The sequence below is a fragment of the Artemia sp. Qi Xiang Cuo genome, chromosome 10 (genome assembly GCF_049724085.1).
Source record: "Artemia sp. Qi Xiang Cuo chromosome 10, ASM4972408v1, whole genome shotgun sequence".
Lineage (NCBI taxonomy): Eukaryota > Metazoa > Arthropoda > Branchiopoda > Anostraca > Artemiidae > Artemia > Artemia sp. Qi Xiang Cuo.
In genome coordinates this window covers 36,110,381-36,126,699 of record NC_142803.1, presented here as the reverse complement: position 1 = coordinate 36,126,699, position 16,319 = coordinate 36,110,381, and the positions used below count along the sequence as shown (strand labels likewise).

Here is a 16,319-nt window from a genome sequence, read left to right as displayed (position 1 = left end):
CGGATCGCAAGAAAAAGTAAAAAATAGCAGGGAAAGTAAAAAAAAAAAAAAAAAGAACAGAACAAAACAGAACAGCCGAATAACTGAACAAAATACAGTTATAATGGTTATTATAAAGACGAAAGTGATTCATGACAAAAATAAAAACTGATAAAACAGCTCTCTGGTATTTTTATAATCAATAAATGTTTGAATAATTAGATGCTTGAGATCTTTTTGGTTTAAATTAAAAAAATAAAATAAACACAAAAACACAAAAAAGCACAAAAATAATATCTTATATTTCTCTAAAATACTTCTCGCCTAAACTTACCATCTCACGATAGCTAATCATTGATATAAAAATGGAAAAAAAAACAGCACAGTCAAATGCACACAAACCAGACCACACAGGCTGAAAATTCAATTGGAAAAGAAATTCAATCTAGCTTTAATTAATATCTCAAAAATTTTAATTCGTCATTCTTTTGCTGTCCTTACAACTAAAAAAAGTGTTTTCATCATTTTTACAAAAAAAAAGTGTCGCCAGTAGCTGGATTTCTTTTCGATTTTTTTATTAGTATTAAAATGATGTTTCTTTTACTTTGATTGAAAACCACCAAAATATCAAAAGAATAATTTTCTCCACGATTGCTCAAAAAAAGCAAAAGGAGCAAATTTTAACGCTCAAGAGGCCGTGATATACGAAAAATCAAGAGAGAAAAACGGCTTTAATTTAAATAAAGCAGCGGAACAAAAAGCGAAATAAAAAAACAACAAGAGCAAAACATTAATTAATAGAAAAAAAACTAATATTTCGGCTCCACGCCCGAGAACCTTTCTCAATGGAAAGATAAACAAAAACAGCTTCAAAGAAGTAAAGACAGGTTTTTTTTTTAAATAAAACTGTCTAAAAAAAACTACAAACTAAACTCACGAGAGAAAGAAAGAGAAAACAAACTGTAAGAAATATCCTTTCAATTTAGAATTATAATGAACTTGCTATGAATTTTGCTAAAATCCGGTTAAAGACAATGGCCCTCAGAGGGTGATTAAACCCGATAAACTTGCCTGTAAACATCTGTACAATCTTTCTTAGATGTATTGAATTTAGCTTGGTTTGTTTTGGCAAATAAGGGGGGAGACATGTTTTATATAGTTACACAATGAAAATGGAAGTCAGTTGAGTTTTTAGTTTTGCTGAAACTTGTTGCACGCTTATAGAATGTAAGTCTAATATGTTCCTTGCTATTTCTTAGTTGTACAATGTTAAATCCTAGTGAAGAGGTGTAAACTCCAATTTTTTAATAAGATTATTAAATTCTTTCAAGCATTGGAGCATGTTAGCCTTACCATATTAGTTAGAATGTTTGCTTTTCTTCAATAACAATGAAAATTTACTTCTAGCCAATACAAGTACAAGAATTAATCCAAATTTCTGAAATTATGAATAATAAATGTTGAATTTTCAATTACAACGGAATAACTCAAATTAATTAGCTAAAATTCTCTTCTTTGCTAATAAAATCTTAGTTTTTCTATAAATGTGTTGTCTTTGTTTATTTTATTACGATGTTAGGATTTTGTCAAGGTATCTTTCTCAGTTGGTTCAATTTCTTCATTCGAGGCTTAATAGGGGTATAGACGGATCTCATGGCTGAGTTTGGACATTGTTAATCGTCGCCATGAAGCCCCGCCCCCTTAAAAAACTAAAAAAACAACAACAAATAAACATAACTACATTCTAAACACTTCCAGAATTACTGTTACTCATTGAACAAGACAAAACGAATATCTATAGTGCACAAAAGATAATTCTCCTCTTTACTTTCATTTTTTTTTATTAATTAATGTTTTGTTGTTGTATTTTATTCCGTTTTTTGTTCCACTGCTTTATTTAAACTAAACCCGTTTTCTATCTTAATTTTTTTTTTTGTAAATGGAAAAGTAGTGTGGTCCAAGAAATTATTTGAGGCCAGAATATAGGATATTTTAATCAAGATCGATACACTCCCATTTATTAGTGAAGGGAGATTACGCAAAATTATATGTGAAATTGCTTAGTTTTACTGAATAGTCTGAAAAGGAGTAAGAAAAAGGCCATACGCCCAAATTTAGGGTAGGATAAAGATTAGAGCAATAGCCAACATTTTTGGAATTTTCTCAGGAGTGAAAAACTCAAGCTTCAAACATAATGAGATGGAGGAGTGTTAGCCACCTAGTATGTTAGCTTCAAAAAGTTTGTAGCTGCAACAACTTTGTATACGTAGTAACTGTAGTTATTACCTTGCACATACACCGAAGACAAGGATTGTTGACAGCCAAAGGGACACTGACTTCTTGGCCTTCATTATTGCAGTATACAACTGTGCTTATCAATCCTTTGCCTAGAAACAAAACAGAAACATTTTGACATCCAAACTGCAGAAAAAAAATCACATCCATCGATCTTTGTAAAGATTTTATACACATTACAATAGTTTACAGTAGCTTACTGAGAACAAATTATAATATACAGGTAATGGTATGAACGGAAATCATGGCTTAACTAAAAAACATACCAGTAGCAAATATAGCTAAGCCTTCGATGCCAATGGCCTGTGAAGTATTGTAGTAACTGCGACCTATTGACCCATAGGCCACAGATGCAGAGTGACACCTGAGAAAACGTATCCCGGGTTAAAACTTGCTCGTTCCGAGTTTGCCACACTAATCATTTGCCGTTAAGTTAAACAACTCCGGGATAAGTTTTGCCTACACCAAGCAACGATGTAGGGGAATAACTGAAGACTGCTATTTAATAATTTCTGTTTATCTCCACACAGTTTTTGTCATGATTACCTATTTGACGACCCTGTGCAATATCAAGTGGCTCTGGACCATATGTTAAATGATTAGCTCGCATACGACAGTATCTAACTGAGATCTGACGCATGCAAAAGATAAAAAAAAACATTCTCTCTGAGGTCTCTGAGTTCCAAAATCATAATTGTAACTGTCGACCGAGATCAGATGAATTCCATCAGCCTGCATAGCAATTAGACTGAAAAGCATTTTCTACAAAAAAAAAAGAAGCAAAGCAGCTAAACTAAAACGAATAGAAAAAAAAAGCCTATTAGGAGTCAAACTTAAAACGAATAAAAGCCACGGTAAATGAATAAACTAAACCTAAAACAAACATACGTTGAAAGAAATGGCCAAGTAAACGAACATAAACTACCACTAATAGAATAAAGACAACCGTCCCCTCAAACCCATTTGATACCATGGTCATGCTAGGCTGTTTAGCAGCCTCTTCTAACCAGGCGCAGGTATTATTGTCAACCAACAGCCCAGTCTGATCCAGAACCAGCGGCTGGCGAATGACAGCTGCCTAGTGTTTACAAGCCGCAATCAGAAGTTGAACATATTTAGCTTTTCAGCGCCGTCAAGTGACTCCGCTGGCAGTCAAGTGATCTCCTCGCTTGCACCAGCCAGCCAATGTGAACCCCTAGTAGCTCACAAGCAGCTGGTGAATTAAGACGTGTATAGTTGATCTTATGCAGCATTATTTAGTTTCGTTATACTGCATTTTCTACTTATTTTTTATTAACATTAAATATGGTTGATAGGAGCATATGGTTGGGCAAAGACATTATAGCATTTCTCGATTTTCATCCAAATTATCCTTGCCTGGCGGAAGCTTCGTCTGCAGACTACACTGGCAGAAATGCCAAAGACTTTGTGGCTGGAATCTTGACACAATTTGGTGAATTTGCACATAATAGTAATATGATCGTATATACGAGAGTATTGTAATCTGCACAAAATAGTAATACGAACGTGTATACGAGAGTATTGTTATGCGATCGAGCGGTCCCAAGGGTTACTGTGCTTACAAGGGTATTAGTGCTTCCACACTAATATTGTAACCAGTTTGGGTACGACAAATATACTGCTTGTGGGGGGGGGGGGGAGTAAGTGCCACGCTATTTAGCCCATGGTGCCATGACCTGTGTTACCACTAAAAAACATATATCCTTGGAGGGGGACGGTTCTTCTGGTGGATACTACAATGCTGATAATTCCCAATATTTTCCTCCTTACCTCACCAGAGTTCGGAGAAAAATAATCTAACAAAGTCGTAAAAACTAACTCACTTTTATTTTCAATCTCCACTCCAAGACTAGCTATTATCAAATCCGAACATGAACTCTTAAGCCTGAACCCGAACTAACTTTAAAAATATATGTATACATAAAACGTAAGGCTGCTCCTGGCGTGACCCACTGTAACAGCAGGCCAATCAAATGTAAAGGAAGTCAAAATCGAACTTGCTTTCTGCATAAATTATTTTTCAATGGCAAGATTTAGCTAGATAAAAATAGAACTTCAAGCCAATTTCTTCTCTCTTGCGAAATTATCACCTTGACAATGAGAGTTTAATTGGTAAATAAAATTATTTTGTAGGTATAAGAGAAAATGGACATTTATCTGATAAAAAACGGGCACGGGCCCCAACACATCCGCGTAAGATAAATGGCCACCCATACACCACGCTGGAAAACCTTTACAACACAAAACAATTAATGTCAACTTCACAATCGCAACTAGCCTTCTGTCTTCCATCTCTGACCAATGTCGGTGTTGCCTATTCCACAGCTTGGCTCAGGCTCTGTCGCCATCCAACATGTCTCCACTGCAGAGCAACATGGGTCTGGATTCTATGGGCATAACCATGAGATTTGAGATTTTGAAAACTAAAGTCCCCCCAATAGATCATGGGCGCCCATAAGAGGGGGGGCAGGAGAGGGCACCATCCCCCTCCTGGCTTAATGGTACTGCCTTATTTTTATATTTTTGTTTTGAAATTTCTATTATATAGCATTAAAAGTGCCAATTAGACCAGGGAAGCCCCCGCTGGAATTCATTTTATGGGCACCCATGCAAAAGTAGCAGAAAACAATCGCGCCCATCTAATCAAGCAATTTTCTGGACTAGCCAGATTGAATTCAAATCTTTCAATCCACTAACATGATAGAACCTCAAAAGGGATAACAATCATATAGATTTGGGTAAACCTTAATCAGAGGTTTGCAGCATGATAAACAAGATTCTTCACGTTCTAACAAAATCTATATTTAAGAGAAGCGAAGAATCGGAATTCTGGCACATTAGATGACGCCAGACGTCCAGAAGGATGGACTAAGCTAGCCTTTTAACCTCCAACGATGAAAACAAATGAGCATCTCTATTGAAACACGAATTGCCCCTTGACATAAATTGAAACTACTTATGGCGCATGATGCAAAGGTTCATAGCATCGATTGGTTTAGAGGGAATTGGGGTAAAAATCTAATCGAGACATGAATAATCTTTTTCTGAGTCCCATCCCCTAGAACAATCGTATGAAGAACAACCATCGATTTCCCCTGAAGATAATGCTTAGAATATATAGTTCAAGGAATACGGTTCGGATGAATTAATTGTCGATTCCAATGAAGGGAAAGAACAGAAAATGGGGTTATCGGGTAAAGGTCTGGGTGAAATATATAGGCTAAGCCTCGAGTCACGTATCAAGAGGATCGAAAAACAGGGATATGACATAGCAGATATTAATTTTCATGAAGGAAGAACGAGAAAAATAGAGAACAAAAAGAGGAGACTGATAGATCAGCCAGGGATAGAAAACAGAATAAAGATAAGAAAAAAGAGACAAAGACCGAAAAGCTAGGTAAAAAAGAGGAGAATGACAGAATAGTCAAGGAGCAAAAGTAAGAGGCAGATAGAGAAGAAAGGAGGTTATTAATTGAAATAATTGCAGGGAGAAATTCCCAAAACAACAACAATTGTCTACAATAGATCTAATGTGTGCCACAAATCTCCAACCCATGAAAGAAGAAGATGCAAACTTGTATATCTCTAATTTTGAAAAAGTACAGAATTGAACGGGTGATCGGAGGAACACAGGGTGACAATGATACAGTCTAAGTTAAATCACAAGGCCCAAACTCTCTATTCGGCTTTGCCAAGGCACTATGAAAAAAACTTTCGAAAATTAAAACAAACAATTTTTAGGTGATTTAAATTATCTCCAGAGCACTTCCACCAAAAGTTCCGAAACAAAACAAAATGAAATTCAGAAACATGGAGAGAATTTGAATACGGACTGACAGATTTACAAGAAAATGTCTAGAATTAGCTGAATATTACCATAATAGATTGTAGTTAAAAGTAACGGTTGTAGAAAAAAAGAGAAAAAAAGAGGTTGTAGAAAAAAAGTAACGGAACAAATTCTAGAAAACACCAACATAGAATTTATTGGAAGAATACTTAGAAAAAAAGAACCCGAAAACAAGTGAAATAGGTAGAGTTTGCGGATAGGTGGAAATAAATAAGAAACGAAGTAGCGAACACAGAAAAATCTCGTCATGGAGAGTATAATAGATAGAAGAACTATTACACGGAACAAAAAAGTACATGTCAGCACACTGCTGCGGTTAAGGTGGGAGATGAGGTTAGCAGATGGTTTCCTATTAAATCAGAAGTTAAGCAGGGCTGTGTTCTATCTCCCTTTTTATCGATCATTTTGATGGAATTTGTCTTAAGGAACACAGGAAAGGCAATGGGAGAACACGGAATCCAATGGGAGGAAAACATTTCCTGTACTTAGACTGTGCTGATGATTTAAGAATCCTAGATGAAAAAGTGAGCAAAATGAATGAACTTTTTGCTAGATGCTTTCCAGAGAAATTGCCTACGGATTGTTCTGGGTACCTGGCTGACTGACCGTTTTTCAAAGAGTAGGCTGTACGAAAAGTGCAGTTCGATCCCGCTTTCTAGGGCTATGACGAGAGAAAGGTTGATATGGCTTGAGAAAGTTCTGCGGATGAAGGATGACAGATTGCCGAAAATCGTCCTTTTCGGAAAGGGAAAAACGGAATGGGCTAAATGCCCATGGGCTAAACGGAAAGCAGGTCGTCCGGGGCTGGGGTGGGAGGATGTCATAGAAATAGATTTAAGATAAATGGGAACTTCCTGGGAGGGTGTAAAGAGGGGGGCTTTGAATAGATTGGGATTTACGAGGAGCGTGCGTGACCTCAAGTGGCTTGGTGCTGCAATGAGTTGTTTATAGTAGTAGTATAATTGCGACACTATAGGGCATTTTGCAAGAAATTAGCCCGATAAAGATGATCAAAAAACCCATAAAACGACAGCCTGGGCTATTGCCCATAATAACGAAAAAAAAAAATTATGCGTTTGCAGAGTCGCATAAGATATATGGAAGATTGGATGGAAAACTAGTTAAAATGGCAATCGATCATTGCAGTGACCAGACTTATGTGGGAACTGACCTAATTAATAGAACGGAGATAAAACACATGGATACGATTATGTTATTAGGGAGATAAGCACCCATACTCGTCAACTTGGGTTAGAATTGAAATTGCAAAGGAAGTACGCACGGTCCATAGAGAAAAACCATAAAGACAGGCCTAGTACCTACTCTGCTACTCTTGCAGTTCATGTTCTCATAGGAGATACCGGGGAACTTCTATATCTAGAAGCGGCTTCTATAACGGTGGGAGATACGGAAGTGGCTAGGCCAGTTTATATAGAAAGAAAACACGTGAAATTGACTTTCCGGGAAACTTTTTGGACAATAACAGAGGTCAAAAGGAATATAACAAATATCAGGTATTCAGTGTGCCAGAGGATAATTAAAAAAAAATTATCGTACGCGCATTCCCGCGCAAAAATTCAAGAAATTACAGGTCCAAACGAAAAAACAAATTTGGCAATTCAATTACCATTTGAGAAAGATATATTTAGTTCTTCTGTAAAAAATAACGAGAACTATAAGAGAGAAAAAAGATGCAAAGTGAAATTGCAATTTAAGAATTCATTTCCCATCTAGCAACGATTTACTTAATACCACGACAGAAGAAAAGAAAACTAAGAGAGAGAAAATAACTATAAAACGGGACTACAATAAAGAAATGAAATCGAAAATGGCGGACACTGGAGTCCAATTTACATTTGGTGATGATTTATTTTGCGCGAGTGAAAAGTATGAGGAAAGTAGAAAAGCGAAAATAAATACAAAATGAAACGTGATTTATAAATTCAGTCTCTGATGGCGGAAAGTTTTGGAAAAGTTGAGAGGAAAAGCTTTAGAAGGAATATGAGATTGGTCCTGCCAACTCTTAGGGATATTCGTTCTCTTTTGGGGGGAGGAGCCTCTTCGGGAGGCCATGAATAATAGCCGGTACTCTTTTTGATTGCTTTAAGGATCTTTTTGATCAAGGATCTTGTTCGACCCGGTCTAATCTACGATTTCAGATGTCATCATACTATCAAAGCAGCTCTGACCAAACACTAGCTGTACCCTACCAAGACGATATTGGAAGTTTGAACATTGTATCCCAAGCCATGTTGGGACACGCCCGGCCTATTTAAGAGTAAGTAAGTCTTAAAATGACATTAGCTTTGGCAAGCTTACTTTTGAGACTGCACTTAGGCCCTTTGCAGAAATGTGTAGTTGATCTGTTACTACACTAGCGTAAACATAATGACATGAATATTTCATTAAAATGTGTAATTTTAACTATTTGGTTGTCTACAAGCTATATAACTTTAATTGTTTTACACTGAAAAAGATTTAAATATTATAAGGAATATGAACAAAATTAATAAAGTGCATTAATGTTTAAAGTAAAATGTAATAGCAAATTTCGGTCCTGTAATGTGGGAACTAACATTCTTAAACTGTTTCCATAAGACGATGGTTCTTCCAATTCTAATTCCTTAAAGTCTTGCTGATGATCCCAGATTGTTTCTCCTTAATATCCAGAACGATCCAATCCACTATCAGCTTTTCTTCATTTTAACATCTGTTCACACAATTCTCTACCTCCGACATTTAACACACGTCTCAAAACGTCACAACTCCACACTTAAATAAAAGGAGTTACACAGACACACACAATGTTTTCAGATCGTGAATAGCAGCTCAACTGGCGGATATTTACTATCAATGTGATTGACAAACTATCAATGAACCGCTAGATCCGCTGACTGGTGGCAATATTTATCAGCGGCTGGTTAGCAGTAGCTGTTAAACAGCTGAGTGTGGCTGCGGCTTAAGATGAGAGTGCTATTTACACTTAACTGAAAGCGATAAAACTTAGAACAGTATGTTTTTATTTGATAAAACAAAAAGGAAAAGGCTACTAATCCATGTTTACCAGAAAGACTAAAAGAGCGATTGCATTTGCGACTTTCAATTTAATTTTTTACTATATTAAAAGGACCCCGTTTGTCACTATTGTTCCTATTAATTCCATTTTTTTAAAATTGACACCTAAATAAAACTTGCAGATTAATTGGCAAACTCTTAGGGAGTCTGTTGATGATGATATTTAACGTCCTTCCATGTTTGTTGATCTCAAAACGACAAAGCTGGAGCATTATTTTGAATGGGTGAATCATTAAATGATGTGTTATTAATTTTTCATAAATTTGAAAGGGACATATTTGAAAAGAAGAGAATAATGGAGAAAATTTACTGCTTTTTAGACCTAGGATTGATCTATTGCCTTAGGATTTATTCAGATATAATAATGCGCCAACAAAAGAATTTCACTATGTTTGAGTAACATTTGCTTTTGTTAATGTTAGAATAAAAAATAAAACTGTCCAAAATATATTTGGTTTTCAACAAAGCGTAAATGTTACTAGCTTTTAGTGAGGCTGGAAAGGGCGGCTGCCCTACTCTCATTTCTGGTATTTCCTCTTCGTTTTTCCTTTGATTTAATTATTAATTTAATTTCTATCCGTTTTAGGTTATATTCATTTTTTCATAATCCCTTCTGGTCATTTTAAGTTTTTTTCCCTCAAAACAGACCAAAAACTTTATTTTTCGGTGAGTTTGAAACTTAGATTCGCTATATCTGCGAAAAGACACTAATCTTAAGGGGTTTTAAAACACTGGTGGCCCAACTCTTATTTGCGCTGATTTTTACTCGTCCCAAGTTTGACTTGATGATTCATCTTGATTTCTGCTCGTTTTAAGATTTAATATTGCTTTTTTTCTTTGAGTTTTCTTTTTATTTGAAAATGATTTCTAAAATAATAACTAAATGAACAAAAAAGCTATAGCACAGGTTACCTAGAAAAATTAATGATTATAGTATGCGTCAATGAAATCTGATTTAACTTCACAAAACAGATACGGCATTGGATTAGTATATATGTTGAACAATAGTGACAAAAATAGCAAGTTCAATAAAGCTAAGCTAATACCCTTGGCCTATAGCAGTAAAAACCTTTAGGAAGTTCAAGTACCCAAAGGATACTTTAATAGGGCTTTACTAAGGTTAAAAAAAAGAACATATAAGTAAAGCTAGAATAAACTAGCAGTTTCGGAAGGTTGACATAGCACCCTCAGCCTAAAAGTACTCAAAATCAAGTAAATTTGGTTGTAAACAACTACATATTCTGACATTATTTTTCACAAATACACCATGTAAATAATGCCACTTTAAAAAAAAACTATTTTTTTACAGCTCTTGAAACAATATTTTTTAATAGATAGCTGGTATATTTTAACGACCATTTTGGAAAGAACTTTTTTGTTTCCGATAACCTAGAAGTTACTGCACTTTCATATCAGAGTGAAAAAAGAGACTAAATTAATTAACTGACTCACCAATTTGCAATCTTGCAGAACAGTCAATAATAGCTGTGAAAAGGAGATAAAAAGCCCATTTCAATCTCATAGCTCAGAATTTTTGCATAAACATTTAATGCCCTTCTATCAGCTTGAATATCATGTTGCATCTGTAAACAAAATGGTACATCAAAATAACTTGCAATCATAAATGCTTAAATTTGAATCTGAGTTAATTCCAAGGTTATATTACACAAGGCCACCGAATTCAAGACAGAAAGAAAGTGCAGTTAGATGCTTCACAAAAGGTGCATTTTTAAAACTTTGTATCCTGATTATTGTATACTTGAAAGTGCATCTTCATAAATCATCCTAATGGGCCCTCAGACCATCATATAGAGATTATTCCCAATGGCGTGGAATACCAAGCATGCTAACCATCTATGTCTGGGGACTGTAATAAAACATGGATTCATAAAAAAGTTTTAATTGAACCTTAAAAAATAGCACACCCCCCGTAGTTAACATATATATGCAAATGTAGCTCCACTCAGCAAGGGGAAAAAATGATTAAATCAGAATGCTTTTCCGGAAGGAGGGGTAGGGTGATTCACATGATCCTTTCTTAGGCCCATACCTACCTTATCTTGCAAATCAGGACATCTTTGAGATACTACCCCCCCCCCCCCCCCCAAAGATGTGTATTTTAAACGAAAATGTAATTTTTACCATAAGCATTTTTTTGGGGGGGGGGGCTGAGCTCAGGATATTTGGACTTTAGCCCTTTCTAGAGACCCCTTGTCACACTTGTTATTGTTAGAAATTAACCGCAGAGCCCAGGCCTAGGATAATTAACTATGTTTCAGCTTCTATTTTCATAGCTTATCAAAGACACCCATAAGCAAACAAGCAAAAGCGAATTATTAGAGCCTTAGCCTTTGAATACCTCCTTTGATTATATATATTTTCCCTCAAAAATACCCCTAATAAATTTCATCATCAAATAACTTTCCAACATATAAAAACGTATATATTCATTGACATTTCAGACATTGAAAAATGAAGTCCATCACACGGTAGCAGACTAAAAATAAAATTGCAGTTCAAAATTCTGCCCCAGGTACCATGTGAAAAACTAGCCTATTGCAGCCTGGCGGCCAAGAAGTGACGTGAAAGAACTACAGAATTATCTTTATCCTTTGGACAATGCAGTGCAAATTTAACAGATTATTAACAAATAGACTTTTAGAACTGGTTCAAAAAACTAACAATTACACAGAGTCAGTCTCATTCAACACCACTAAAAATTTATATTTTTGGGCTGTCGTCATAAAATGGGATATTATAAATTATAAAAGAAAGATGTTCAGCTTTACGGCTCAAACTTCAATTCAAGTTTTTAAGTTTTGTAGAACATGTCTTTCTTTTTAAAAATTCCTACACAAGACAGAAATACCAGAAAATACCATAACTTGTCCAATCAAAGATGTGGATCATTTTCTAATTTATGACTTTTTTATTCGCTATACATTTATATTTTGCAATAGGGGTAAACACCCCCTTTTCAACTAGTTATATTGTTGTCCTTAAATTCCAAAGAATGTGTCCATCCTGATCATAGGCGTTGCAATAGCTCTGCCTAAGTAAAGAGCGATGTGGGCAATTTTTTTTATCAAGACACTTCATACAGAAGCAATTATTGTAGAAACTTCAGATGGAGCTCCTTAGATTGGAAATTTAAAGTTCTAGTGTCCTTTTTAAGAGTCAAAAGTGATTGGAGGGCAACAAGCCCCTCCCCCCCACGCCCATTAATCCCCAAACAAATCCAAACAAAATTTTGAGACAGCCATTTTGTTCAACGATGTTGAAAGATCCAGTAATATTGTCACTGGGGATGTCAACCCCCCCATAGCCTTCTTGGCAAGGGCTACAAGTTATGCAATTCGCTCATTGTTTATATATAGTATTTGCTATTGGGAGGGCAAGTTCGACCTTTAGGGTTCAAAAAGACAAAGGGCATTCAGGCGAAGCTCTCACAGAATGTTGAGGTGTGTTGAACTAAATCAAAACACGTTGTGTGCATACAGGTTGTCAAAGGGGCGTAACTCATGAATGACTCAGGGGGTATTTAGGTATTTAGTTATTAGGGGGTATTAGTTGGAACTTTCAGGGAATGATGAGGGGGATGTTCAATTGACCAAAAGGGCAATATTTACACGCTTCTGATACTACTATTACTACTACTTCTACTACTACTACTACAACTACTCTTTCTTTAGCAAATACTACTAAAGCTGAGAATATTGAGGTGAAAATTTGGGAAAATGTGAGGGGAAAGCTGAACATACTACGTGCATACAGATTGCCAAAAGGACGTATCAGCAATATCTCAAGAACGACTTACCATATCAAACTGCAACTTCCAAGACATCATGAAGGGGATGTTCAACTAACCAAAAGGTAATATGTGGATACTACTACTGCTACTAATACTACTGATACTACTACTACTAATACAACATTACTACTACTAATACAACATTACTACTACTATGGCTAAGGGTATGAAGGTGAAAATTTAAGATAATGTTGAGGGGAAAGTTGAACTAAGTCGAAATACATTATGTGAATGAAGGTTGCCAAAAGGCACATCTCATGAATGGCTTAGGGTATTAAGTTGGAACTTTCAGAGAATGCTTAGAGGGAAGATCAATTGACCAAAAGGCAATGTGTGCACGCTAACGCTAATACTGCTACCACTACTACTGCTGCTTTTTTTGCAACTAATACTAAGGCTAAGAATATTAAGGTGAAAATTTCAGGAAATGAAAAATTCAGGTCTCATTAAGGTGAAAAATTCAGGAAAACAGAAGACACTTTGAAAAAAAAGTTCTAAGGTGAAACACAACAAAACAGAAGATGATGAAAAAAACTTTCTTTGGATAGTTGAGCTTTTCAACATCCTGGACAAAATATATGTGTTCTTCTCTTCATCTACAAACCATTTTGCCACACTTAAAGGAAAACTCTCTTTTATTGAAAACCACTTTAACCTCTGAAACTCAGCACGAACTCGGTAAACTGCAAGGGCTGAAACTATACAAGCAGTAGTTACTCAGTTTGAAGCAATAGTTTCAGCCATTTACGAAACCAAACAGATAAAGAACCCTGATGCAAAGTCAAAGGCTTCTGAAAAGGATTCTAAACTTCAAATTTATTGGTTGCCTCATCTTTATGAAAAAAACACATACAAGATCAGGATAGCAACAAAAAAATTTGAAGAAGAGGAGATCAACATCATTGTCCAAATCGAGATACTTAAAGCTATGAAGAAACTTTTCAAAAGAATATCAGGGGGTGAAATGAACAATTTCATTGACAGTTCAACAGTTCAAAGTCAATCCAGAGGCAGATTTCGTCAGACATCATCATTGGCGACTTTGACTCCTGCTTGAAAGGTTAACTACAATGATGGGAGATAATCCCAGAGCTTGCCTTGTCAATTTTCTGCCATTTTGATCCTAACTTCAGCCTCCTTAAAAAAAAAAAGTTTCAGATGCAGATACTGAGCTAGCAACAACATTTTTTTTCCAAACCAAGAAAGACCTCCTGATTCTACTGCTTTTCCAGTAGAGCTTGAAGTTCTGCTTCAGTTTTTCCATGGTGCTACTTGCTTCAAAAAAGTCTTAGGTGAAGAAAATTGCTGGCAACACCAGCTTAAGCAAGGCAGTTGCCTTTGCCAATTTGCTCTGACAGCAACTGTTGCAGTTGCTGCTGCCGAAAGAACATTTAACATAGCTGTCCTTAGTTATGCATGATATAGTCTGTTTTAGCTTTTGGTTTATCTTTGTAGATAAATATAATAGATAGAACATCTAATGACCTAGGAGTCATTTAGATATGGTGCTGCTACTACTTCCATTACTACTTCTACTAGCAGTAGTAAGGCTAAGGGTATTAAGGAGAAATTTTCAGAAAATGCAGAGGGGAATATTTAATCAAATTGACACATGTTATATTTATGCAGGCTGTCATATCAGCAGTATCTGAAGCTGAGCAACAGCTAGAGTATTAAGTTGAAAGTTTCATAGCATATTGAGGGGGATGTTAAAATAATAAAAAGGCACTATGTAGATCCTATCACTGCTACTAGTAGTGGCTACTACTACTGCTACCTCTACTTGTACTACTATTGCCAAGGCTAATGATTTTAAGGTGAAACTTTCAGGAATTGCTGAGGGGGGTGTTGGACAAAATCAAAACATGCTATTCAATGCAGGTTATCAAAAGGACATGCCAGCAATATCTCAGGAATGGCTATCAGGGCATGTTGAGGAGACGTTGGACTAGCCAAAAAGGCACTATGCGAATACTATTACTGCTATCACCACTACTACTCCCAATGCTCCTACTACTACTACTGCTACTACCACTATTACTATTGCTAAGGTTATTAAGGTAAAATTCTCAGGAGAATGGTGATGGCAGTGTTGGACTTATTCACAGCACACCATGTGCATGGAGGTTGTCAAAAGGGCTTATCAGCAATATATAAGGAACAGCTTACAGAATTAAGTTGACATTTGCAGGCATTTTAAGGGGGAAATATCATCAATATCCCAGAAAAACCTTAGGGTATTGATCTAAACCTTTCAGAACTACTAATGCTACACCTGTTGCACTTTTGCTGCTATTTCTACTAGTACTACTACTACTACTACTACTATTGAACTGAATCAAATAGTTTAAGTTTATCCAGGTTGTCAATTTGGCATAGGCAGGACATCTCTGGAAAGGAATAGAGTATAAAGTTGAGACTTTCAGAGAAAATTTATGTTGCTAAGAAGATGAATCAAAAGGCACTATTTGCATGCTGGTTGTCAATAGCATGAATTCAGCAATATTTCAAGAACTACTCTGAATATTAAGTTGAAATTTTCAGGGCTACTACAATTACTACGGCTGCTACTACTACTGAACGAAATTTAAAGGTTTTGAGTGCATCCAGATGGTCAAAACGCCATAGATACAATGCCTTAGGAACAGAATAAGATAGTAAGCTGTATTTTTTTAGAGAAAATTGAGGGGATATGAAACTAAATCAAAAGGTACTGTATGCGTACTGATTGTGAAAAGGGTATATTTGCCATATCCCAGAAAGAGCTAGGGGCGTTATGTTGAAGCTCTCAGAGCTCCAACATTATTGGGAATGTTGAACTAAATCAAAAGACACTACGTCAATCCATGTTTGTCATACACAGTATTTGTGATATCTTTGAAACAGATAAAGGTATGAAGTTGAAACTTCCAGGGCAGGTTTAATTAAATAATGATATTGAAAGGACATATCTACAATATATCTGTAATAGCTAAGGGCATCAAAATTGAACTTTCAGGGGATGTTGGGGTGTATGTTAACAAAATAAAAACACACTATCTTCTTGCAGGTTGTCAAAAGGCCATATCAACAATATATGAGGAATGGCTGAGTGTATTAAATTGAGTCTTTCAGGGTTACTACAGCTACAGCTACTACTTATGCTATTACTACTATTACTGCCACTGTGACTATTTATGATAATGACTGCTTGTGTTTGTGACTACTTATGACTACAAAAATTTGCAACTTCAATTGCTTTGATTGCAACAGCTCAGAAGTGTGATCGTAACTATGTGTAGTTTTGACTGC

General features: G+C 35.8%; 1 protein-coding gene across 3 annotated transcripts in view; it reads right to left on the bottom strand.

The window, feature by feature from the left end:
- LOC148947710 (BMP-binding endothelial regulator protein-like) overlaps positions 1–16,319 on the bottom strand; it is an 89,614-nt gene that overhangs the window by 61,978 nt on the left and 11,317 nt on the right. For all 3 annotated transcript variants that reach the window (XM_089095383.1, XM_089095384.1, XM_089095386.1), the window contains 2 exons: positions 10,670–10,800; positions 2,266–2,366 (listed from right to left, as the gene is read on the bottom strand). In XM_089095383.1, coding sequence (XP_088951509.1) covers positions 2,266–2,366; positions 10,670–10,739 — 171 coding nt within the window. In that variant the 5' untranslated portion in view covers positions 10,740–10,800. The remainder of the gene's footprint in view (positions 1–2,265; positions 2,367–10,669; positions 10,801–16,319) is intronic.